Source organism: Barbus barbus, assembly GCF_936440315.1.
Source record: "Barbus barbus genome assembly, chromosome: 36".
NCBI lineage: Eukaryota > Metazoa > Chordata > Actinopteri > Cypriniformes > Cyprinidae > Barbus > Barbus barbus.
In genome coordinates, this window is record NC_136714.1 from 8,813,250 (window position 1) to 8,839,928 (window position 26,679).

General features: G+C 37.2%; 1 protein-coding gene and 1 pseudogene across 2 annotated transcripts; one reads left to right on the top strand and one right to left on the bottom strand.

The window, feature by feature from the left end:
- Positions 1-613: 613 nt before the first annotated feature.
- Positions 614-24,575, top strand: LOC306855590 (multidrug and toxin extrusion protein 1-like; annotated as a pseudogene). The gene is made up of 12 exons: positions 614-781; positions 1,043-1,144; positions 1,238-1,306; positions 1,383-1,520; positions 1,671-1,713; positions 4,121-4,228; positions 23,078-23,153; positions 23,352-23,414; positions 23,528-23,660; positions 24,190-24,285; positions 24,349-24,427; positions 24,544-24,575. The product of its transcript is annotated as a multidrug and toxin extrusion protein 1-like (transcript).
- LOC306855514 (uncharacterized protein) lies at positions 17,404-20,296 on the bottom strand (the record flags this gene model as incomplete). Its single annotated transcript, XM_079394272.1, has 4 exons — positions 17,404-17,776; positions 19,249-19,344; positions 19,750-19,905; positions 20,186-20,296. 4 exons carry the CDS (start codon positions 20,294-20,296, stop codon positions 17,456-17,458), a joined length of 684 nt encoding a protein of 227 aa, XP_079250398.1. The 3' UTR covers positions 17,404-17,455.
- Positions 24,576-26,679: the final 2,104 nt, after the last annotated feature.

Below are 26,679 nucleotides of genomic sequence, written 5' to 3' on the forward strand. Positions count from 1 at the left end.
CTATAATAATACTGTTTAATGCTGTGAAATCCTTAATTTTTTTCACTGTGTTGCTGTGATATTACAGACCTTGTTGTGATATAACAGCAGGTTTTCGATTGCAAGATTTTACTGTAAAATAAGAGTTAAATGCTGTAAAATCCAAGGATACTGTGGTTTGTACAGGTATTCATTGGGATATTACAGGGAAACGTAATTACAACAAGTTACTGTAAAATAATACCCCAATGATACAATAATAAGCCACCAGAAACATCTGCGAGGCAGCGGAGAAAGCCTCTAGGTGGCTGTGGATCAAAAGGGGCGACGTATGGCTTGGTGTGCTGCTTGGACACAAGTCGGGGTCTGATCATCCCCGGCTGGGTCGCTCAGGTGAGGGTGTCTGATGATCTAAGACCCGAAACACCCTGTGACCCTGGGTTCATTACTGAGGATGTGTCCAAGCTGCACCACTAAGGTGTTTCTTATAACTAATACTGTTAATAATTGTGAAATGCTGGTAATTTCTAACAGTGTATATATATATATATATGTAGATATATTTGTTTTACAGTTAACCATGTAAAAACTTAGTGCTTAGTGCAGTCACAGGGGGCTGGCTTCAGATATTGGAATGAACAGTATTAACACAGAAACCCAGATAAATGGATACCCAAAACAGGACATAAGCCATGTTGCTCAGTCGAGTGTTTGTGATGAATGTCGAAGAAAACTCAGAAGTTTGTTACCGGTAAATTATAAAGAAGAAATTTTAGAGCTGCTAAAACTGGCTGGACCAGTGGTAAGTGTGAATATTACATTGACAAAAGTAAATTAAATATAGCATTGAATTGTTATTGTTGTTGTTTTTTTAAGTATAACAATTGAATTCAGTTCATTTATTAATTATGTTTTCATTAATATGTTTCAATTAATGTATTGTGCCATGTTCAGTTCATTCATGTCACTTAAGATCCAGTGTAGAGTCAAATTAAAGCCTTATAATGAATTTTAACTGACATTTAGTGAAAATGTATTGCAACTGTTATACCTCTTCGTGCAGTTTATATCTCAGCTGATGATCTTTCTGATCAGCTTCATCAGCACTGTGTTCTGTGGACACTTGGGGAAAACTGAACTGGCCGGTGTGACTTTGGCTATTGCTGTGAGTTAACAAAATATCTTCATTATGGCAATCATTAAAACTTTCATTTGTAAATCAACTTTCCATTTGTAAATACATCCTTTTTGCTCCCAGGTTATTAATGTGACTGGCATCTCCATCGGCTCTGGATTGGCATCTGCATGCGATATACTCATCTCTCAGGCCTGATAGTGAATGTTCAGTAATGTGAGTGCCGTTTGTACTAATGATTTAATCTGAATTGAAGTGTGTCCTCCAGATGTTTGGCAGTAATAATCTGAAGCAGGTGGGTGTGATACTGCAGAGAGGGATTCCCATCTTCATTTCCCTGCTGGGCGCTGCTCATCAACACCGAGCCCATCCTGCTGGCTGTTCGACAGAGTCCCAGTGTGGCCAGGTCTGACACTTTCAGCATTTACTGGATGTTATGCATTAACTAATGTTCCTGCTTAGCAAAACGTTGGTAGTAAATTATGCAAGTATTATGAAATAAATTGGTTTAAACAAGATTCTTTAACTGTGTGTGATTGCTTTCTTCTCTCAACAGTCTGTCGCAACTCTATGTAAAAATATTCATGCCTGCTCTGCCTGTAAGTGACACATTAAACTTTTTTGCACACTATCATTTACACTGCAATTAACATTAAACGTTCACAAACATTAAAGGAACAGTTCACCAAAAAAAACTGTAAATGTAAAGTAGAATGTACAGAACAATAATTGATGAAACATGTTCTATGCGATATTGCACTGATATATCAGCAGATTTCCAAATAATTAGACCTTTTCAGCATCATTTAAAGCTGTTGAAATGACCACCTACGTCCACAGACTACAGAAACTTTAGCAGACATTGGCTTGTTCTGTTGTTTCCAGCTCCAAGTGCATTTCCCACCCTCACACTGGCTGCTACTGTAGAAACTGAATGACAAGGAGGAAACAATGACTTGGTGACCAATGGCACACTGGGCTACTTTTTGGCAATGTTTTCTCGGAAAAAATATTTTAAAATGCAATGTATTCCTGTAATGGCAAAGCTGAATTTTCAGCAGCCATTAGCTCCAGTCTTCAGTGTCACATATACTTAAAAAAATCTAATATGCTGATTTGCTGATCAAGAAACATTTAGTAGTATTAGAGTATTTATATAGAGTTCAACACAGTCATGCCGTTTATTTATTTATTTTTGTGGAAACTGTGGTACTTACTTTTTGCTTAGGAATTGTTTAGGATGTTGTAGTTAGTGTTGGGTTTGTTTCCAGGACCAATACAAAGAGGCTGATCCAGTCAGGAACACATGCTATAAAGCAAAATCAGATCAGACCATGTAACGCTGGCCGTACCATGTACATAATGCTGGCCAGTTCATAGACGACAGACTGAACCCCAAGCTCGCCTTCACTGATGAGTCCTGCAATAAAAGTATGGGAGGCAGGGAAAAAACAAACAAAAAAACAATGAAATAAATACACAGAAAGTTTACAAACGTGCAAGGAATCCACCAATCTCATATGTCCACCGCTGTGCACAAAGCATGAGCATGCTGGAAAGAGCCAAGCAAACGAACCTCATTCCTGCAAACAGTCACGAGACCAGCTAATGGTGTGTGTTTGAGGCAATATCAGCAGAACACATGGGAGAAAAATAACATGCATTGAAATAACAGAGTAATCAACAAAATAATTTAAACCAAATTATTCATGTCAAAACAATGTAGGCCTACACAGTTTATTAATCACACCCATGTGAATATGAGGAAACTAGTCTTGTAGAATGTGCATTAAAAGTACTAAATACAAACTTGTGTCCTGTAAAACTTTTTTCCAAGATACAGAACTAGGAAACAGATCTCTGCAGAAATGAATAGGAGAAACTCACCACCCCAGGTGGCTTTATGCAGGCCCATACAATGGATGAACAAATATAGAATCACTGCCAAGGAATACTGGGAAATTGCATTTGCAGCAGCAGATCCTCTGTGAACACATCAGGTTATCATTCAAATAATGAAGAAAACAAGAAAACATAGTCTCTAAATATAGAATATACAAAATCCAGACAGCTTCTTACGCCACACCAAGATCAAGATGATGACGGAAGATGTAGTTTATTAAAGCATTGAGGACATTTCCTGCTGTTCCTGTGATGATCTGAGGCCTAAACAAGGAAAAAAAGGCCATCAGGATCACAGCAATATACAGTATACAGTACTCAAACAGCAGAGCATAAAGCTAGCAACACCAAAGTCATAAGTTTGATTACCAAGTAAAGCATAAAGTCATTAAATGTATTACTTCAATGCAATGTAAGTCACTTTGAATAAAAGTGTCGCCAAATACACGAATGTTAGAACTCTTAAGAACATTTTAACATTTGTATTTTTACAAATGTTAAAATGGAGGTTACCTGATTTTGAAGATACAAGCCCTGCAGCTGATACATAAAGGCTGCTGATACATATGTTTTTAAAAAAAAAAAAGCAAATACGAAAATTGGTGCTGGAAATTGGCAATAAAACATAAATAAATAAATATATTTTTCTTGATTTACTCATTCTCATGTCATTGCAAAAGGTAAAGGAGATATTTTCCCCAAAACACAAAATACTCTGGCAACTGTCAAGCTCCAAAAAGGCTAAAAAAGAACCACAAAACTATACAACAAAAGCCGTTAATGTGACCCGTGTGAAGTATTCTTGCAAAGTCTTTGTAAAGTCAAAGTCAAGCTTTCTGTGAGGAACTTTGAGTGAAATTTGGTTTGGAGCAGCATGAGTAGACGATTACTTTACATTTACTTTACATCGTTTTTTTTGGTGAATTGTTCCTTTAATGTTTGTGAACGTTTAATGTTAATTGCAGTGTAAATGATAGTGTGCAAAAAAGTTTAATGTGTCACTTACAGGCAGAATAATTGATGATATTTTCCGAGAAAACATTGCCAAAAAGTAGCCCAGTGTGCCATTGGTCACCAAGTCATTGTTTCCTCCTTGTCATTCAGTTTCTACTGGAATTTGCAGTGGCAGCCGGTGTGAGGGTGGGAAATGCACTTGGAGCTGGAAACAACAGAACAAGCCAATGTCTGCTAAAGTTTCTTTAGTCTGTGGACGTAGGTGGTCATTTCAACAGCTTTAAATGATGCTGAAAAGGTCTAATTATTTGGAAATCTGCTGATATATCAGTGCAATATCGCATATAACATGTTTCATCAATTATTGTTGAAATGAAACAAAGTATTAATTTTATTTTTTTTATTTGCTTCGGTACTATTTTCACTAGCAACTGTTAAATTTTCAGAACTCTTAGTACTAATATTCAATTCAATTCAAGTTTATTTGTATAGCGCTTTTTACGATACAAATCGTTGCAAAGCAGCTCTACAGGAATTTAAGTTTCCACAATATATTTATATATTGCAGAACCTTAATATATTTAACTTATGGCAAAATTTGGTAATTATGTATGTTGTCTGAGCATTGGCATCTTCTGAGGTCCTCTGAGGGGTTGGCATCATCTTTTCTCAGGTGTTCGGTTATCTCAGATCATTTAAGGGTTGCATCCAGACTGAATAAGCTTCTGTAATTCCTAGTTACCACAGGATGTTAATCCCGTGGCAGAAAAACAGAGAAACAAATAGAGACATAATTAGCGTAGCTGCTGTTCCATCTAAGCAAAAATGATTTGTTCAACCCAAGCTAAAGAATAATAATAATGTACATTTGATCAGATATAACTGCAGTACAAGATTATAAGATGCATTATGTGAATGCTTGGCTAAAGAGATGTGTCTTTAATCTAGATTTAAACAGAGAGAGTGTGTCTGAACCCCGAACGTTATCAGGAAGGCTATTCCAGAGTTTGGGAGCCAAATATGAAAAAGCTCTACCTCCTTTAGTGGACTTTGCTATACTAGGTACTACCACAATTCCAGAGTTTTGCGACCTTAGGGAGTAGGTTAGATTGTAGTGTGGTAGAAGACAAGTTAGGTACGCAGGAGCTAAACCATTTAGGGCCTTATAGGCAAGTAATAATATTTTGTAAATGATACAGAACTTAATAGGTAGCCAGTGCAGAGACTGTAAAATTGGGGTAATATAATCATATTTTATTGACCTGGTAAGAACTCTAGCTGCTGCATTTTGGACTATCTGTAGCTTGTTTATTGAAGATGCAGGACAACCACCTAGTGTTGTGGCCCGCCGCGGTTGTTGCTGGTCTGGATCTCAGTCAGTGCAGTCATAGAGGCTCAAAACAGCAGAGTTTCAGATGTCAAAGGAAGACTTTATTAACAAGTAACAAAGCCGAGAGAGAAGCCGCCACATCCACTGTCTCTCTGTCTTTGTCTGTCCATACATCCATTTTATACCTTTTTCACTACCCAAATTTGGTAGTTCCTGTTTTTTATTGGTTACGCCTGTCTGGTTTGCCACAATTAATTACTAGCCCACCTGGTCCATTTTTAATGGTGGCATTTGGCCAGATCCGCCATTTTTAAAAAAGATCTTTATTCCGCCGCCCCCATTGGTTGGCAGTGATCCCAGAGGACATACATCACAGTTGTTTACGTGTACCTGTCATATTCTGGAAATCACCCAAAGTTCATCGGGTTTTTTAAGTTCACTGGTAAAACACCTGCGTTTGGCCAGTGTATGGCCCTTTAAGACTTATAATCAGTATGGCCAGTGGATGGCACTTTAAGACTTATAATCAGTATTTAGACATCCAGTAAAATAGTAATTAATATTTGGATATCATATTTTGCATAGAATAGTATATGGATTATATTTTTAAACATGTCTAATATTTTGAATAAGATAATGCTATAGTGAGTAAACAAAATAACACAACATATTCCCCCCTCTGAGACTTTACCAAGTCTCACCACTAATCCCTTTGCCCAGAGTGCAAAATCACAAGTCCACCCATCCTTTCATCCAATTATGAACCTACAAGGGTCCCCTACTTCCTTTAGCCATTGGTTTCTTTGTGATGCTGCACTCCAGAGGAAGTCAGATCCAAACATCTCTCCTCACAATTGACTAGAAAAGAGTAAAAGAATCTGCTTCCCTATCTATACATTCTTGGGGGTCAACGATTTATGAATCAATCAACAATGTGTATCAAAGCATGTGCGTGAAATGTCTTAGCCTTGCCCATGGTTGTCATGGTTATATATGAATGATTAATTAACACATCTAATTAAAAAGAATTAAAAACACTGGTTTGTCCCACGTAGCCAGAGGAACTTTAGGCATATCCGGTAGCCTAGAGCGCTATCTGGTGATGTTATCCTTCGTTGCCAGAGGAGCGTTCTTTAGCCCTGTCTGGTGTTGGAGTAGATGATGGGTTTTTAAACCTCCTGTTGAATCTACTCATGTTGCTAAGCACTGAGGTGCTCGTCGATCCTTCTCTTTTCTTCTTTCTTTCTGATGACATTTCCCAGTGTATAAAGCAATCATCGTTATAGTAATCAATGAAATGTTAATCAATGTAATCACATGTAATGAACTAAATAGAGAAAAATACATAATCTTTCTTTATCATGACCTTTTTCTGGTTGCAATTTCTCACAACATGGACAATGACCTGCTTAAGACCCTTATCGTCCCCTTTTCTTTCATTAATCACACATTACATACTTAAGGTTAGTAAATTAATAATTTCAAGATAAATGATATAAGGAGTGAATGACTTCAGGAAGGGGCATATGCCAAAGGAAAATACATAGTACCCCTAACTTTCTCCCTACACTATCCAAATTCTCTAATATTTCTATAAAAGATTAAAATAAAAAATTATAAAAAAATCAAAAGGCACCCCTTCCCTACCACTCCGTTATTATTCAGGAAGGTTTACACAACATCGTCCAGGTCAAAGTCATCCAATTCGTCCAGTCCAGGTCCACAGTGTGTTCGTGGGTATACCCAATGTCAATTCCAGTTGGTCTTATCGATATGTTAAGCATCTGTTTGGCTGCGGCATTGGCCAGCATGGATCTGATGAAAGGCACAACACAACAGAACAGTACAAAAAACACAACAATAGCAATGGCTGTTATGATGCCCACTCTAATCAACCACTCCCTCCAAGACCCAAAAATTGAATTTAACCAGTTTCCAATCTGCTTATCTGCTCCAGCATTCTTAGCCACTTCCTCTCTCAGATTTTTTCAGTTTCTCCATTGCTTGGGTGAATGATCCATCCGGGGCTGTATTATTTGGGATATAGGTACAACAGTCAGAACCAAACATTACACAAACTCCTCCTTTCTCGGCTAAGAGCCAATTCAGAGCTTGTCTGGTTTGCCAAGCCATTTTACTTGTGGGACCTAATTGTTCTCCTAGAGCTCTTAAGGCATCATCAGTGTAATTGATGAATCTCTGCTGGTTGTAGTAAATATAATTAATCCATTCTGCGTTCTTATTTGGGGTTATCCATACGAATATAGACTCAAAGCCAGACTTTATCTCATTTCTTGCTTTAAATTTTTCTGGTATCCCTCTAGAGGTCTGTTTTATAAGCTCTTTCTACCCTATTTCTTTTTGGTTGGGAGTTCTTCACCCCATCTATGTCATCTTCAATTATTGTTATTCCTTGCATCAATCTTACTCTAGTACAGATACCTTTCCAATCTTTTGGAAGTGTGGCTCGCAATCTTTTTCCCCCACATACCCATATCTGCCACTGCTTCTGATTGTTCGTCCATAATGATAATTAGGGGAAAGCTAATGGTAGCTTCTGTGCAATTATCCTTAACCGTTATGATTGTCATGTTTGTCTTTATAGTCTGATTTAAACACTTCTGGGTCTTGATACATTTCTCTATTTAAATGCCAAATAACTACACAATTTCCCTTGAATTTTCCCAGGTCATTTTTCCCTTTTGTCTTGTTGAAGCACTCAACGTCTAATGTGCAATCAATTACATAAGCTATGGGGGTTTCAGATAGATACTTGACCAGTATTCCCTGCAAATAAGGAAACCAAAAACCTTGGCGCTTTACCTTTCTAATCATTTCCCCCTCGCGCAATGGTCAAAACCATGCGCGTAGGAGATCAGGAATATATTGGAACAGCACATAAAACATTGGTTAACAGCGTATGTGGATTTGGAACCTCAGCAGGCCAGTCCTCCACATTTACTGCTCTCAGATCATGTACCAGACGCCATTTTAATTTAATTTTAATAATTTAATAATCTGCTTTAGCTACTGGCAATATTGGAGTGTTACTATGGCTATTAGTTTCAATGAGTATTCTTGCTGCCATTACTCCCTCAATTGTCTTTTTTTTATTTTTTTTATTTGTATTCCCTCTATTGCTTCTGGTTTCAAAGGGTACTGTATTTTCCTGGGTATTTTAGCTCCAGGTCTAAGTGTTATTCTAATTGGATTAGCTGATTTTACTAACCCTACATCTGTATCATGTTGTGACCGTAATTCTAATGGCAGTTGTTTCTCTATTTCTTTTATTAATTAAGTCTGCTTTGTTTGATGTTCCTCAACCTTTGATTTATTTTTTGTATTTACAACCATTCTAGGAATTCCCATCATTGGAGTAGCACATAAAATCTTAAAATACATGTTATCTGATGATTGAAATATAACCATTCATCAATGAATTTTTCTCTATCTATCTGCAGAGCTGCGCCTTTTGGTCCTATCACTATATATTGTGACATCATATGGATTGTTAGTCCTTTGGTGTCTTTTAACCATCTTTTTTCAAAATCTGGGTCCTTGCTTTCATCATACTTCATAGTACAATGAAATTCAGTTTTTGGTAGACTTGGTTCACAAAGTTGTTCTCTTATGTATCTTCCCCATTTGCTAAGTGTTTTTTCTACATCTTCTTTCAACTCACCTAACCAATATATGTTAGCACATGGCTCTTGTATTTGTTGTAATTCTGTAAGATTAATTTGTCTCACTGCTCTATCATTTATATAAATTCCATCTGGAGTACACCATATTTGCATTCTCAATTTACTTATATAGCATCCATACCCAACAAATTGACAGGTGTATGTCCTGAAACTAAAATTGGTAATCTTATTTCGGTGTCATCTAAGCTTATGCTCACAGGGGCCGTCATAGGAAGTAGCTGAGTTACCCCCGAGAATCCTACTGTCTTTATATATTTTCCAGACATAGGGAGGTGCGAGGCATACCTTAGATTCAAACAGGAATACGAGGCCCCCGTGTCAAGCATGAGAGTTATTGGCTTTCCTTCGATATTAACTCGCAACATTGTTTCTTGATCGGCATCAGAAGATATCATTGGCAGCTGATTCCTCCCCTCAGGATTCTCTGGGCAGCCCTAGTAACCTTGATCAGGACCACGCCACGGGTTGACAGGGCCCTGAGCTTGAGTCTGCACTGTTTGTTGTCCATAATTGACTCCTGGTGTCATTGGCAGGTTCTCTGGCCAAGGATTGATGTGACACTCGCTTCTGAGGTGCCCAGGCTGATTGCACCCCCAACATATTCCTGTTGGTTGGTTTCTGTTGGTTGTTGTTGAACTTGCCTCTGCCACGTCCTCCTTGTTGTTGTTTGTTCCAGTTCCTGTTGTTTGCTTGCTCTGGTTTGAGATATATGACCACTGGTGGTTGTCCTTGTGGCACATTGCTTGGTCCATCAGGTGGCACCTGTGCTGTCACAATCTGATTTGCTGGTGCAGCCATATTCATTGGTGCTGCTGGATTGACTGGCACTGAAGTATTGACAGGCGCCATAACAGCTGAGGCGTCTTCTTTTTACACTGCTTGAATCTTTTTCTTCTTGTTGAGCAGTTCTTCAAGTTGCATCTGAGTCAATTTTCTTTGTAACTCTTTTTCTTGGTTTCTTATCTTTAGTTCTTGCTTTCTGTATTGTTCCACAGCATGAACCACATGGCCTCTGAATTCTTTGTGTGACTTTCAATTCAGACCTACCACATCTTCCAGTTTCAGCTTTACTGATGCAGGCATGGTTTCCACAATGGCAGTTCTGAAGAGTGCTGTCAGTACTCTATCTGGCTCTGGATCTCTTTCCAGTTCTTCTTTCCATCGTCTCAGTTGTTTCTGGATGTAAGTGGTAGGGTTCTCAGCTTCCCACATCGGCTCCCCCTTCAGGCAGCTTGGGTCAGTTTGCATCGGGTATTCAGCTCTCAGTACCCTCCAGATGTCATGTCGATGTTTGTCAAAAGAGATTCCATCTGCTCCAGGCTTATCCACTGCATGAAGAAGGCCTGACTGCTTGAGGATGTCATTCATCTTGGAGGCTCCTAGGCACTTTGCAAGCAAGGCTTTGATGTCACCTAGGGCCAAAAGCTTTCCTGTTGTTTCTTCTTCCACTGTTTTGATCCATTTTCCAGCTCCTTCATGGATATCTGGGAGGCGGGAGACTAAAGAGTCCAAGTCTTGTCCGGCCCAAGGTATGTATTGAGCATGTCCTTGTTTGATGAGGATAGGACACTCGTACCTTGCTTCAGCATTTTCAGCTTTTCTTGCTGATCTCGTTGTTCTGTGTTCTTCTTCTTCTTCTCTTTGTCTTTGTTCTTGAAGTCGGTTACCTGGAGGCTCCATATCTTGCATGATCAATGTCCCAGCTATTTGCTTGTACTGCTTCCGCTGGACAGGGTAATGTAGACTTGAGTGATGTTGCATTGATTGATGTTGCAGCCATTCATCCAGGTCTTGTTGTAGTGATTTCTCTACTTGATCATATTCTTCTTTTGTCATGTTGATAGCTTGCTTGATCTTTTCTCTTGTCCTGTTGCATCTTTCCTCCATCTGTGCCAGTTCTTCCTGGATTGAGTCAGCAGAGGGCGTTCCTCCTTCAGATGATTCATCAGACTCTCCTTCTTCACAGCTCTCCCTGCCTCTACCCGCTGATGTCACTTGCCTGTGGCATTCTTCCAAATCTTCTAGCATTGCTGTAAGATGACGATGTGTGAGAGGCTCACCTGATTTCTTTTTTTCTTTGTAGTTCTTGGTCCCCCTTTTTTCAATCCTTGGCTCCTCCCTGTAGGTTGTTTTCTCTCTCTCTCGTCTGGATTGTGGCAATGGTGTGGATGTCCACTGCCCCTCCTCCTGTGGCTCCAGCCCCTCCTTCACCGCCTGTGAGCATATAGTTCCTCCCTATTTTCTACTGGCAATTGTTCTGTGCAGCTCTGCTCATCTAACTCTTCATTTACGTACCCCTCAAATTCTATAGGTCCCTTTATATCTATTTTTCCCTGTATTAAAGGCATCTGGTTAACAACCTGGTCACAGCAAGGTGCATATGGAGGTGGTCTTTGTTCTTTTGATTCATTCTTTTTCTTTTCCCTCTCCAATTTGATTAATTTGATCCCATGTTGTTTAAATAAAGTCAACACCCCTAATTCTTGTTCCCTTTTATCGTTTCTCTTTTTAGATTTATCATTGGTTTTGTGATTTTTAATCAAAACCTCCATGTCTCCACACACAGCCATATCAAATGTTCCCTCCATCGGCCACTTAGTAGCCAATTTTTTTGTTCTCTCTGCCCATCTCTTTGAGAGCTCCCTTATTGTTTCTTTACATACTGGATTCTCAGAGGCCAATGCCTCTACTGGAGTAGACATTGTAAAATTTCAATTCTCTTATTTGCTTGACGAATTGTATTAATTTAATTACTTCTCTTTTTTTTTTTTTTATTATTATTAGGTGATTTACCTCTCTAATCCCAGTAATTTGAATTTAATAGCTATTCTTCACCAAGCTCATCAGACGAGGACCACTAAAAGTATCCGACCCCTGATTACACCTGGACTTTTACTGGGCTGAGGACTTATCACCTTATTTATAGAATCTGATTGGTTTGCCTCAAATATTTCAAAATAATCCCAATATGTTTTCTGGTTAATAACTTAAAGGGTAACCCAATGCCTTTTGGTTGTTTTATCTGAAGATTGTTTTTTGTCCAAATGATGTGTTCCCCCAAGCTGAAAGCTTCAAAACTCCAGTCTCCTCTCATGTAAGTGAGAGATGGCATTAATTTTATGCAAAACCCTTTTATCTTGAATATACTAATGTTCAATTCGTCTCTTGTACACCACATTGGGTTTAAGGGTTCCATATAATCAATCAATAACCATTTTTCCCGCATTATTAGAAGTTTTCTACCCCTTTTTCCCCTTCTTTTTCCCTTTTTTCTTCTATCTCTGTCATTTTACCCCCCTTTTTTATCTTTTTCTAAATTAATTGACTATCGTTAATGTCATTTACATTTAATTTATTTTCCGATTGGGAAGATGCTGGAGCACAGAGCCTAAATAAATTAGTTGTCAATTGTCAAATTTTTATATGTTTGTACACCACATCTTCCCAGGGTATTCCTGGCCATTCAATTGATTTTTCTCTCAAATTTGTAATTTCAATCAATTTCCTAAGAAAATTATTTTTCTTGTATTCTGTCAGCTTTTGTACCTGTCCATCCAAATCAACAAAACTTGATTCCAACCAAAAATGGTTGTGGATCCCTTTTGTTTTAATCAAAGCCTCCTGAATTAGTTTTTCTCTCTCACTGTCCCAGTGATTTGATTTTTCCATATGATTCTTTTTCTCTGTTCGTTTCATTCTATTTTGGATGAGACAGGCACAAAACACTTAAATGTCTCCTCTCTTTATTTCCTCCCTCCTTAGCTCTCCTCGCTTCTTTCACTCACACTTACACTGCTCGAGCACATACACACACGCACACACACACACACACACACACACACACACACACACACACACACACACACACAGCCGGCCCCCACCTTTGCTGCTCTCCTTCTCTCCCGCTCAACAGTGAGAAGTCAAGCGCTCAAACTGTCTCTTCTCTTTTTACAAAAATCAACCAATTCTCCCTTCTTTTTTAATAACAACTGAGTTTCACGGTTTGGATCACAGCGCTGACACTTTGGAGAATGTCCAAACAATCGACAAAACCAATGTTTTTGGAATATTTTTCGTTCTTTCAACTCTCATAATTCCATTAACATATTTACAATTATTTACACTGGTTCTTTCTTTCTAATTCTACCATAGTATTTACATATTTATATGTTTCCAGCAATAACAGCGCAATATTGCTGGCAGAGTTAGTGATTCAAGCAAACATTCAAAGCTTCAGTGTATCAACACTCACATATAACAAACAAAGACTAACAGTTAAATCTGCAGATACCCGTCCCTACGGGTTTTGTCCCACTTGGACACTACTACTTAAATACCCGTCCCTACGGGTTTTGGTGCCACAAACAGGACACACACTACTACTTATACCCGTCCGAGCAGACCCTACACTCTGGAGGCGGTAACCACGGGAGTTCCTAATCTACACAACACTTCTTGTGTTTTCTATTCTACTAATGGGCGTATCCTTTGACATCTGAAACTCATCAATCTATACTCACTTATTTTATGTTCTTAAATTCGTTGATTGGTGAGGCCCTGTCCTAGACCACCATTACAGGCGCCACCCTAGTCAACCACGCAAACAATCTTATATCCAATATATAAGCAAAAATTGCTTACCTGAGGCCTCTTTAATTTCTGATTGTTTGCGTGTCAACCCAGGCCTCCCGCCCGCAACGGCCCTCCAGGACGCCGGACCCCAGTCCAATCCTGTTCGTGACACCAAGTTTATGTTGTGGCCCGCCGCGGTTGTTGCTGGTCTGGATCTCAGTCAGTGCAGTCATAGAGGCTCAAAACAGCAGAGTTTCAGATGTCAAAGGAAGACTTTATTAACAAGTAACAAAGCCGAGAGAGAAGTCGCCACATCCACTGTCTCTCTGTCTTTGTCTGTCCATACATCCATTTTATACCTTTTTCACTACCCAAATTTGGTAGTTCCTGTTTTTTATTGGTTACGCCTGTCTGGTTTGCCACAATTAATTACTAGCCCACCTGGTCCATTTTTAATGGTGGCATTTGGCCAGATCCGCCATTTTTAAAAAAGATCTTTATTCCGCCGCCCCCATTGGTTGGCAGTGATCCCAGAGGACATACATCACAGTTGTTTACGTGTACCTGTCATATTCTGGAAATCACCCAAAGTTCATCGGGTTTTTTAAGTTCACTGGTAAAACACCTGCGTTTGGCCAGTGTATGGCCCTTTAAGACTTATAATCAGTATGGCCAGTGGATGGCACTTTAAGACTTATAATCAGTATTTAGACATCCAGTAAAATAGTAATTAATATTTGGATATCATATTTTGCATAGAATAGTATATGGATTATATTTTTAAACATGTCTAATATTTTGAATAAGATAATGCTATAGTGAGTAAACAAAATAACACAACATATTGCAGTGCATTACAATAGTCCAGTCTAGAGGTCATGAATGCATGAACTATCTTTTCTGCATCAGAAACAGGTAGCATGTTTCGACGCTTGGCAATGTTTCTAAGATGGAAGAATACTGTTTTTGTAACATGGGAAATATGATTTTCAAAGGATAAGTTGCTGTCTTATGTAAGAGCTGATAAAATGTAAAAACTGTAACTTGAATGCAATGTAAGTCACTTTGGATAAAAGCGTCTGCTAAATGCATAAATGTAAATGTAATGTACATGTCTAATATAACACCCAGATTTTTTACTTTAGAGGACGTAACAGTACATCCGTCTAGTTGCAAATTGTAATCCAAGAGATTCTGTGTACTGTTTTTTGGTCTTATCTGAATTTAATAGGAGGAAATTATTGGTCATCCAATCTTTTACATTTTTAAAACAATCTATTAGCTTAGATAGTTTAGAAGTTTCATCTGGTCTTGTTGAGATATATAGTTGAGTATCATCAGCATAACAATGAAAACTAATCCCGTATTTTCTAATAATATTACCAAGAGGCAACGTGTATATTGAAAATAGCAGAGGACCTAGGACAGATCCTTGTGGTACTCCGTACTTTACTGGTGATAATTGTGATTACTCTCCATTTAAATGAACAAAGTGGTAGCGATAGGACAGGTAGGATCTAAACCATCTTAAACCCTGCCCTTGAATACCAGTATAGTTTTGTAATCGATCTATGAGTATATCATGGTCTATAGTGTCAAACTCAGCACTAAGATCAAGTAATACTAGCAATGAGATGCAGCCTTGGTCTGAAGCAAGAAGCAAGTAATTTGTCATTTTAACAAGTGCAGTTTCTGCACTATGGTGAGGCCTGAAACCTGACTGAAATTCTTCATAGAGATCAATTTTTTGCAAGAAGGAGCACAATTGAGCAGACACAACTTTTTCTAAAATTTCAGACATAAACGGAAGATTTGAAATGGGTCTGTAATTTGCCAGTTCATTAGAATCTAGTTGTGGTTTCTTAATAAGAGGCTTAATAACTGCCAGCTTGAATGGTTTTGGGACGTGACCTAAAGATAACGAGGAGTTAATAATATTGAGAAGCGGTTCTTCTGCTACAGGTAACAACTCTTTTAATAGTTTAGTGGGTACAGGATCTAATAAACATGTTGTTGGTTTAGATGCACTGATAAGTTTATTTAGCTCTTCCTGTCCTATAGTTGTAAAGCACTGCAGTTTTTCTTTGGGTGCGATGAATGAAGCTGACATACTTGACGTAGTAGAATATATATTTGTTATTGTATTTCTGATGTTATCTATTTTATCAGTAAAGAAATTCATAAAGTCATTACTATTAAACTGTGAGGGAATATTTAGATCGGGCGGCGTCTGTTTATTTGTTAATCTAGCCACTGTGCTAAATAAGAACCTTGGATTGTTTTGGTTATTATCTATGAGTTTGCGGATATGCTCTACCCTGCCAGCTTTTAGAGCCTGTCTATAGCTGGACATACTGGTTTTCCACGCAATTCTAAAAACTTCCAAGTTAGTTTTTCTCCATTTGCGCTCAAGATTACGAGTTTATTTCTTGAGAGAAAGGGTATAACTGTTGTACCATGGCGCAGTACGTTTTTCTCTAACCTTTTTCAATTTGAGGGGGGCAACAGCTTCTAATGTATTAGAGAAGATAGTGCCCATGTTGCTAGTCATTTCGTCTAGTTCATGTGTATTTATGGGTACACAGAGCAGTTGAGATAAATCTGGCGGGTTATTTGTGAATCTGTCTTTGGTGGCTGGAACAATAGTTTTGCCCGGACGATAACGCGGAGCCATATACACTGAAAAAAATGTTATGTTGAATTTACTTAATTTTATTACGTCAAGGGGTTGCACGAAATAAATTTATCTAAATTCAGATATATTTTTTAAGTTGAGTGAATTTATATTTTATAAGTTGAGTTTACTTATATTTTATAAATTGGTTGTACTTATATTTTATACATTGAGTTTATTAATCCATTCAGTAATTTCAGATTAACTATATTCATAATTTTAGCTAAACTATTTTGAGTAGAATTTACTCAAATTAATTGTGCAACCAGATCAATTTAATCGTTTAATTTCTACATTAAAATGAATTTTAATCCAATATTTTTTTAATCTATTGTATCATTCATTAATATTCAGACAAATAAAGCAAACCCAATATTTTCAACTGTAACTTTATTTGTGATCCAAGAGATATTTTTGCTCACTCAAACAAGAATGGCAGTACTGTAACTCAGTAATCTCCCAAACAAGAGTCTCAGTAATGTATCTCAATAGTCACCATTTCTCAAATTGCTTTCTGCAGTAGTATCACCAATTAACATAAAATACATTGAACCATTCTTAACAAAAACAAAACAAATGAACCAGATTAGCTGGAAGACTTTGCAAGAGCACAACATATACAAATAACAAAATACACCATTACTATACAGAACATAAAATACTATAGTACAAGAACTGTCCACAGCTGCAACACAGTGGACACTGAGGACCTGATGCTGAAATTACAAAAAACTGCAAACAGTTACATTCAAAAAATACTGTAATAGGAAAAAAAATTAAAGACTTACTGAATAAAATGAAACGTGACTTAAATGTCCACTGAAGCTTAAGTTCCTCTGAGAATAATAAAAATAGGTGCAAATGAAACATAACATTTGTGTGGAGCAATGAGGAGGCTGTAACATTCTTACATGAAACTAACAAGAAATGTCATAATTCCATGTTTTACACATGGTTCTCCATCGTTTGAACTTTGACAAGAGCTCTTTTAATGACGTCATCTCATTGCGTCCTCTTCTTATGCAATGCCTCAATTTTAAATGACAACTTTAAATGTTCACACCAGTGGCTATGTATTACAGTCCACCATTCACTTTGCATCTTCTAGGGCTGCATTTTACATCATACTAAATGTTTTCTATCGCCTCCCAAACCAGATTTAAAAATGCAGCTTAGCGGCATTCACATGAGCGGCTGAAGAAATCCTACAGTCCAGCAATGATTTTGTTCTTTAGTCCAAGGACTTTGGGGGAAAGCCTTTCTCCATCCATTTTCAAGAGCACTTTTTGAAAGAATTCATAGGAGTATTTCAGCTCTTTGGGGTAAGCCATGTTCAATACATAGATGACTCCCAGCATCATTGCACATGCTTGGGCTACAGATCCAATGTTGTCCAGAATGATTTCTCCTTCAACATAAATGCCAATGTCATCATGTGCTCCAATTTCTCCACCCTCCTTGTTGATGACATATACGCCCATGGTGGAATTCTGCAGGTCTCTCTGGATGTCATCTCCTTCAATGTCCTGTATATTTGTAGAATATAAGAAAAACATGAATTTATGTAATAGATTTTAATGACCTGAAAATTCTAAATTTCTTTATATTTACAATATATAATTACACTGGTCAGTAAAATAAAGGTTCATGTAAATTAACAAACCACAGATTTTTGTTTTTATGGCATTGTGAAAAATATCAAAACTTTTCTGCAAATGGAGCAGAGACACAGAAGTCAGAATGGATTGAGAGATGGACTAACACATTGTTGGTTTTGGTCTTTTAATTGAACAATAAGAAAAATAATGAATAAAGCCTGCCTTATTGTTTCAAGAACCAAACTGATGGTTTAAAATGTTTTAGCCAATTACTGAACATCTCCAGTCCAGACACAGACAAATGTACATCATCCTGTGACAACATCCATGTTGTTTTACTCTGCAGGATTTAATTTCCTCAACATAAAGTTTGTAAGAGTCTGTTAATAATTATCGTATGTCAGAGTTCTTGAATGCACCAGGGTGTGTTTAGAAAATGGTACCTGCTTTGAAAACTGTGCAGCAAATTGTTGATTTTTATACAAATATTCTGAAGCTTATGGCTACTTATATGGTTAAAATTGATGCTTTGGAAAATGGTCAGTGGTAATGTTAAAGGAGAACTCTGGTCAATTTTAACATTGAGCTCATTTTTTTGTAAATTTGGAGTGCTGTCAGTACAGAGAAAAACGACAGAAATCGGTTGCCTACATAGTGTTATCCTCTTTTTAAAATTGGCACCCTGTTGACTTCAATGGGGCAAGTTTTAAACCTGCTTTTAGCCTCTTAACATCCTTGATGTGTCATTACAAATGCCCAGCCATGTGAGTGATTCCTTTCGAGTGAACACGGGTGAATCTGACTGCAGCAGATGTGAAAGATATGAATAAAAGTGATGTTAATGCAGCCAGCGCACATACCTGTATTTATTTCCTGTTTTCGGTCGAAGTCCACAGTAGTCGATTGTCGAGATCACGCGCGTGATCATAGGTAACTAAACCTATGCGCTTGAACTCGACAATCGACTACTGTGGACCAAAAAACAGGTTCTCTGTACTGACAGCACTCCAAATTTACAAAAAAATGAGCTCAATGTTAAAATTGACCGGAGTTCTCCTTTAATGCATTCGTCATCAATGGGCTAAAACATAAAAACACCAGTATGATCCTATGTAGTGACATGCTTTAGTGGCTAGAGCATTTTTCAAGTTTTGCATTAGTTGATTTAAATAAACAGCAGGCTTCCACACTATAATAGCTCTAGACCCCAGACTGTGATAGGACTACAGCTGCCATAGTTTTGGTGTCAACACACTGATTTTGTTATGCATCGGGTTTGTTTTGTTGAGTGCCCCTTTAAATTCATTTTCTTCTAACTAGTGGGTTAGTGACATTAGGATCTTAAATTTTATAATACAAGACAGTACATCAGACTGATAAATGCAATTACAATGACTTGCCTTATACTCCCGAATGAGATGTCCATCATCCTCACCAAGGTAGATGCAAAGTGCCTTGAGGACTGCTGCCCTTTTAAGATTGATGTCACTTCTAGCCTGTGTAAAAGGACTAAAACTATTAAAATACAATAAATAAAAAATGTCTTGAAACTGTAGAATAATTCAAACCTGTGGTAGCCTCAAAAATATATACACAATGACTTCATTATACATTTTGTAAATGGACTGCCTTCTTTAGCTAAAGAATGTTAGTGTATTGTGACTTCATTTTCATTAAATATCAGGTCTGAATGTGTAGGGCGATAGGGTGACAGTTCAGTCTGCATGGTAGGTGCAAATGTACCAAAAGGTCTCCGTTTTAAAACAAAAATGTAGTAGTGTGGATGTAGCGTTAGGAACCTTGCCCCTTACAAATAATCAAGGCTGGCACTAGACGGGTATATTTCAGGTTTCTCCACAGTGTATAAGATATTTTCTACTAAAATGTAAAAACATGTTTACCTCTTGCAAGATCGCCAGATGTTTGGCTAGTTTTTGGCCAGAAACACCTCCCTTTTTGTTGAAAATAGATGTCAGCTGGGGAAAATGGCTGTCCAACTGAGCCATGAAGGTTGTTTCAAGTGGGACGGTTGTTATGCGCTGGAATTCAGCATTTATCTATTACACACACAAAAAAACAACAACAGAAGACAAAGAGCACTGAGATCAGCCATTGGTGTAATGATATTTTGTAGCTATTAAATAGATATATTCAAATTTTCTTATATTAGGTGTACAGTGTGTTCTAGCCAGATGTATTGCTATCAATCAAGGGTAATGGCAAGAAATCAAAACTGGACCAGCATCCTGCATCCTTATTTAAACCTTAATAATATTTTTTTTATATACAAGGGGTCAAAGTGCAATGTAAAAACCCAGGGAGCAAGCATGTGCTTACCTCATCAATGTGAAAAAGTGCAGGCCACCTGGCTTTAAACTCTCCGGCACCTGGATTGTCCTGCACTACCTCTTTTCTTCTATAGGAGAATGTTTTTGACATCTTCTTCATTCCGCGAATACCTGCCTCTGATTGGCTAGTGTTCGTTGCATTCGTTGGGTAGGTTTGCGCAAGTGGAGTGACAGGCCTTGAAAATGTCACGGTCGGTCGGAGCCAGTCAGCTGCAGAGTAGGGGCGGGTCTACGGGTGTCAAAAGAATACAAAGTTTTAAAGAAACGGTCAATTCAGGCACCCAACGTTACCTAGGCCTGCCATTATGATTATGTAGAAACATAAATTCTTGCCGTCAGTGCACATTAACCACATTTTACCAACATGATTTCACAGGTGTATTTTGTCCTAATGTTAATTGACAACATTAGAAAACATGCTTACAGCCAGTCAGGAATAACGTTAATGTAATGTTAGGCTTGGCCAGTCTAACGTAACATACAAGCCTAGACAGCAAGGAAGGTGCTGGTACAATTAACGTTAATATTCGTAAAACTGTTTTGCTTTTTTTCGGCTTCCACAAACTAATAAATAAGTCAAGACAAACACTGAATTCACCAAGCATTAACTTAAAAGTTAACTTACTAACCTTAGCTACACAACTCACGTGGTTAAGCTAGTCGCTGAAACCTTAGCTAATGTAATTTATATAAAAACACACAAACTTTGCATTAGCTAAACACATTTTTTTTCTATAAAACGTTTAAAAGTGTAAACAGAACCCTGTTTAAATAACAAATATAACACACCAATGATTATATATTGCTTACTTACCGAAAATGCAGAGCTGGATGCAGCATTCAAACGAGTGCATAACGTTCAATCCCCCCACTTTGGCGCCTTCAGAAAAAAAATGAGTCTGCACATGCGCAGACCGGACAGTATATGGAAATTAAATGAAACGTATTTTTTTCTAATTACTTTTAATTGAATGAAATTAACTTGTTTTAAACAAGGGCAGTGAATTTGAAAATTAATAATAAAAAATATGTAGGATTAAATAACACATTAAAATCAGTGAAATTAACCAGATAAAAACATGTAACATTTACAAGGGGTCAGAATCATTTTTTTCAGTGTAGTTAATATCAGTAATACTGTACACGATACAAGGAAATGATCAGTAACATCACTTTGAGGTACGATATCTATATCGTAAGATCAATTCCATGCGATATAATTAAATCTAGTGTATGATTAAAACGATGAGTGGGCCCGGTGACGTTTTGCTTGACTCCAAAAGAGTTTATTAGGTCAGTAAACGCAAGTCCTAATGCATCATTTGTATTATCAACGTGAATGTTAAAATCTCCGACAATTAGCTGTTTATCAACATTAACCAATAGATCTGAGAGAAAATCTGCAAATTCTTTTAGGAAATCTGTATATGGCCCTGGTGGTCTATACACAGTAGCCAGAGCAAGAGATAGCAGAGATTTATTTTGCATATCTAACAGTATAACATTAAGCAGAAATATTTTGAATGAGTTAAACCTCCTGTATCCTGTTTTCTGAGTAACATTGAGAATATCACTATATATTGTTGCCACGCCGCCGCCACGACCAGTCTGACTGGGCTCATGTTTATAACAGTAGCTTGGTGGAGTATTAGACCTCATTTAGACCAAAATATTAATTTGGTTTAAGCCAGGTTTCAGTCAGGCAGAGTACATCAAAATTATTATCTGTGATCATTTCATTTACAATAATTGCTTTGGGTGCGAGTGATCTAATGTTTAGGAGCCCAAGCTTTAAAAATGTTTTTTGTTCATTTATTTAGCATTTTTCTGGATTAATCACGATCAGATTCTTTCTAGATCCTGCATTAAATTTATATTTTGACCTCGCTATTCGGGGAACTGACACAGTCTGTATAGATTGGACAGCGCAAGTACTTCTATCTTTTAACTGGGTAGAACAAAAATATCACAACAAATCATCAAAAGTGCACTTTTTTAAAAACATTTCAGCATGTTTTCAATTGTCTTAGTACAGTACACACAATCACAAATGATTCTTTTCACACAAAATAAGTGTTTCATAAATGTTTCATTCACAGTAACTGCCTTTCATAAAGCTCTTACTATCAAAATTTTAATTTGCATGTCTTCTCATTCAATACACTTTTCTATTATTTAATCTAAATCTTAATGGTTAATCAGTTAACCATTTGGCGCATCTATAGATAAGGGGGGGTCGGTTTAGGAGTAGGGTTAGTGTATGAGGGATAGAATGTAGTTTGTACAGTATAAAACCCATTACTCTTATGGAATGTCACCATAATGATGTGTGCGTGTGCGCGTGTTTGTGTGTGTGTGTGTGTGCGTGTGTCTACCTACTTAACCATAGTTTAGGAACAAATTATGGTTAAGTAGGTACACACACACACAGGACATTTACTGCATTGACAGTAAACTCTGTTCTAGCACAAAACCTAATGGCTATGTCATACCTTGATCACACCTTTTGATACAGTAAGATACTGAATAAATACTTTTACAAACATTATGGATTTTATGCGAGTTATCCAAGTTAGGTAATGTTAAGTGTATTTTTTAACATGGTAATTATTGCCTAAATTACTGTTTAAAAAAAAAAAAAAGTTAATTGAAAATGTGTAATTGTGATGAATTATAATTGCATGAGATCAGTTTTGAAAAGAAGGACTAACGATGTTACAAGTGTGATCAGTTTGGATTTTTGTACTAAGAGTTTTGAAAATATACACGTTGTGAAAATAGTACAAATTGAATAAAAAAACTGTAATATCATTGTTACTCATACAGTGATGTTTTACAGTCATTTTCTTTCAATACCTGATTCTTTTCTCTTCTACTCTAGTACTTCTGTCCTGTGTGATTGCAACCATAATTGGAGGTACTAACAATGTTATTGGATACATCTTTAGCACAGATGAGTAAGTTACCAGAATTACTGTTAAACAGTACATAGTAGTCCACATGGTGATCTTATTATCTCACAGGGCTTTTTTGTTATTTTAAACACATGACAATGTTGAAATTATGTTGTATACAGTTTTTGTTGATTGTGTGGCTGGTTTTTCATTAAATTGTGGAGAAGCGCTTGATGAAGTCTATAACTCTCTGTCTCGCAGGGAAATTGTCCTCAGAGTATCATGGTCATGTATGGCTTTGTTCATATATTTGATGCCACTTCTGTAAGTTTAATAATGTTCTTTAAACAAAGTTTGTATGCTTGAAAAATAGTCCTGTCATCTTTTACATTTTTTTTGTTTGTTTGTTTTTGTTTTGTTTTGTTTTCTGATTGTAGGCTATTGCAGGTGGCATTGTCAGAGGTGCTGGAAAGCAACTGCTTGATGCTCTTTGTAACATTGTGGGATATTATTTTGTGGGATTTCCAATTGGAGTGTCCCTGATGTTTGCTCTCAACATGGGCTTAATTGGTAATAAAGTCAACTTCATAATTTTGAAATATTAGAAATAGGAAGCTGAAATTTGTAAAAAAAGAAAAAAAAAATGTATGCTTCACCCTATGATTTTCTTTCAAACGTGGAATACCAAAAGATACATTTATTTATTTGAATGCCTTACCCTACTCTAGTACTCTCTTAAAAATAAGGGTTAAAAAGTGGTGTTTTTTTCAGTGATGTCATAGAAGAATTATTTGCATTGCCCAAAGAAACTTTCAGTGCACAGTTCCTAAAATAATCATCTTTTCTTAGTGTGAAGAGCATTTTAATAATCTGAAGAAACTTTTTCTCTATAGAAGCTTTTGTGTGATGATGGAAAAATTCCATGGATGTTAAAGCTTCTTCATTGAACCATAGATGCCAATAAAGAATCAATATTTTTTAAGAGCGTAGATAACAGTTTTCTTTATATTCTGATGCTATTTGTAGTGAAACAGCTATTTCACGCTGTACAATATTGCTATAAACAACATTACCATGCTGAATACCTTTTTATTGTTAGGTCTGTGGATTGGGTTTTTTGGCTGTGCTTTCCTACAGTCCTTGTTCTTCATCATCCTCATTTGCAAATTGGACTGGAAAAAAAGTGACTCAAGAGGTGAGACTATATAATATAGTCTGTTTGGATAGATGATGACTGCAGTCTTTATCTTATTTTCAGGCTTTAATCAGAGCAGGTGTACAAGTCCCTGAGACCAAAGATGAATCTTACGCTATAGAAAATAAGGGCTATACAGAAGGTAGTTTCTGTCTGTTATAAGATTACCTAAGTGGTCAAAAAAATAAAAAAAAATGTCTTTCATCATGGACTTTGTCTGTTGACTGATTATGTTGTCTTTTATTCATCCTTGAACAGAAGTACCACAGCAGTCGCAGCACACTGAATAGCACACTTATACTAACTGGAGGGATTGTGTTAAATGGGGTGCTCACTGGATTTCTCAGAGTATAGTAAATTCAGGGATTTGTAGGTATTAAATTTTTTTTTAAAAAGCAAATGTAGTAGTATTTGATGTAGATGTGTTTTCTTCTCCCATTATATGGTTTTAAAACATTGCAGGGAAGAAGAAAAAAAAAACCTTGACAACTACAGAGATTCTGTTAGTTAGAGGCAAATTCCTTTATTTTTGCTGTAGACTAAAAACATTTGGGTTTGACATCAAAAGATGAATATGAGATGAGAGATTTAACATTTCAGCTTTTATTTACAGGTATTTTCATCTGGATCTGATACACAACTTAGAAGATATCACCTTTTGTTTGAACCCACCCATTTTTCATGTTACCAAAAGTTACCATGTGACTGACAGGTGTGTTTTGTTGCCCTGGTGTGTCCTATTAATTGATTATTCAAACAATAAATAGCACTGAATGTCTGCGCTCAGTTTCAGATGCGTGCAGACTACATTTTTTGTAGTTAGTTAGACGTGTAACCAACATGAAAACCAGAGAGGTGTCTATGCGTGAAAAACGAGCAGTTATGAAACTGAGAAGATGAAAAATCAATCAAACCATTGCACAAACACTGGCAATAGCAAGTACAACCATTTGGAATCTCCTGAGGAAGAAAGAAACCACTGATGTACTAAGTAACACAACTCGAATGGGTAGATCAAGGAAAACATCAGCAGTTGACGACAGAAACATTGTGACAGCTGTAAAGAAAGACCCTAAAACAACTGTTAGTGACATCAGCAACAACCTCCAGAGGGCAGGAGTGAAGGTATCACAATCTACTGTTCGCAAAAGATTTCATGAACAAAAGTACAGAGGCTACACCAGAAGATGCAAACCACTCATTAGCAAGAAGAATAGGAGACGAGCCTCAAAAATTCTGGGACAAGGTTTTATGGACTGATTTTATGGACCAAAGTGATGGAAAGGCTAAAGTTTGGAGAAAAAAAAAAGGATCTGCTCATGATCCCAAACATACAAGCACATCTGAAACAGAGTGTACACAGGTGTACATTATAGTAGACATTACACAGGTAATGTAATGGCTTGGGCTTTCATCGCTTCTTCTGGGACAGGCTCATTAATCTTCATTAATGATGTAACACATGACGGCAGCAGCAAAATTAACTCAGAAGTCTACAGAAATATTTTGTCTGACAATTTACAGAAAGATGCAACCAAACTGATTGGGAGATCCTTCATCATGCAGCAAGATAATGACCCAAAACAGGTGCCAAAACAACAAAGGAGTTCATCAGGGGCAAGAAGTGGAAGGTTTTAGACTGGCCAAGTCAATCTCCACACTTAAACCCTGTAGAGTATGGATTTTACCTGCTAAAGAAGAGACTAAAGGGAGTAACCCCCCAAAACTGAAAGAGGCTGCAGTGAAAGCCTGGAAAAGCATCACAAAAGAAGAATGCAAGCTGACTTCAGCTGTTATTTGTTTGTGGGTCTTTCTGCCTTTAGTTTTGTCTTCAGCAAGTTAAATGCATGCTCAATCGGGTTGTGATCAGGAGATTGACTCTGCCATTGCAGAATATTCCACTTTTTACCTTCAAAAGCTCCTGGGTTGCTTTTGCTGTATGTTTTGGGTCATCGTCCATTTGTACTATGAAGCACCGTCCAATCAACTTCCTGCTCCATTTGGCTGAATCTGGGCAGACAGTATATCCCTATACACTTCAGAAATTTTCTGGCTGCTTCTGTCTTCTGTCACATCATCACTAAACGCCAGTAACCCAGTGCCCCAATCCTCAATCATCCTCCCCAGATTCTGAAAGGGGTATGTATACTTTTGACCTTAACTGTATTACTTCCTGCATAGTTACTTGTCAACAATGTAGCTGTTTAATTGTACACTTAGCCAAACTCCTAACCCTAAACATACAGGCTGGTAACCCTCATGAAATATTTAACCTAATTTATTTCAATATATTCTATATACTGTACATATACACTCACCTAAAGGATTATTAGGAACACCTGTTTAATTTCTCATTAATGCAAGTATCTAATCAACCAATCACATGGCAGTTGC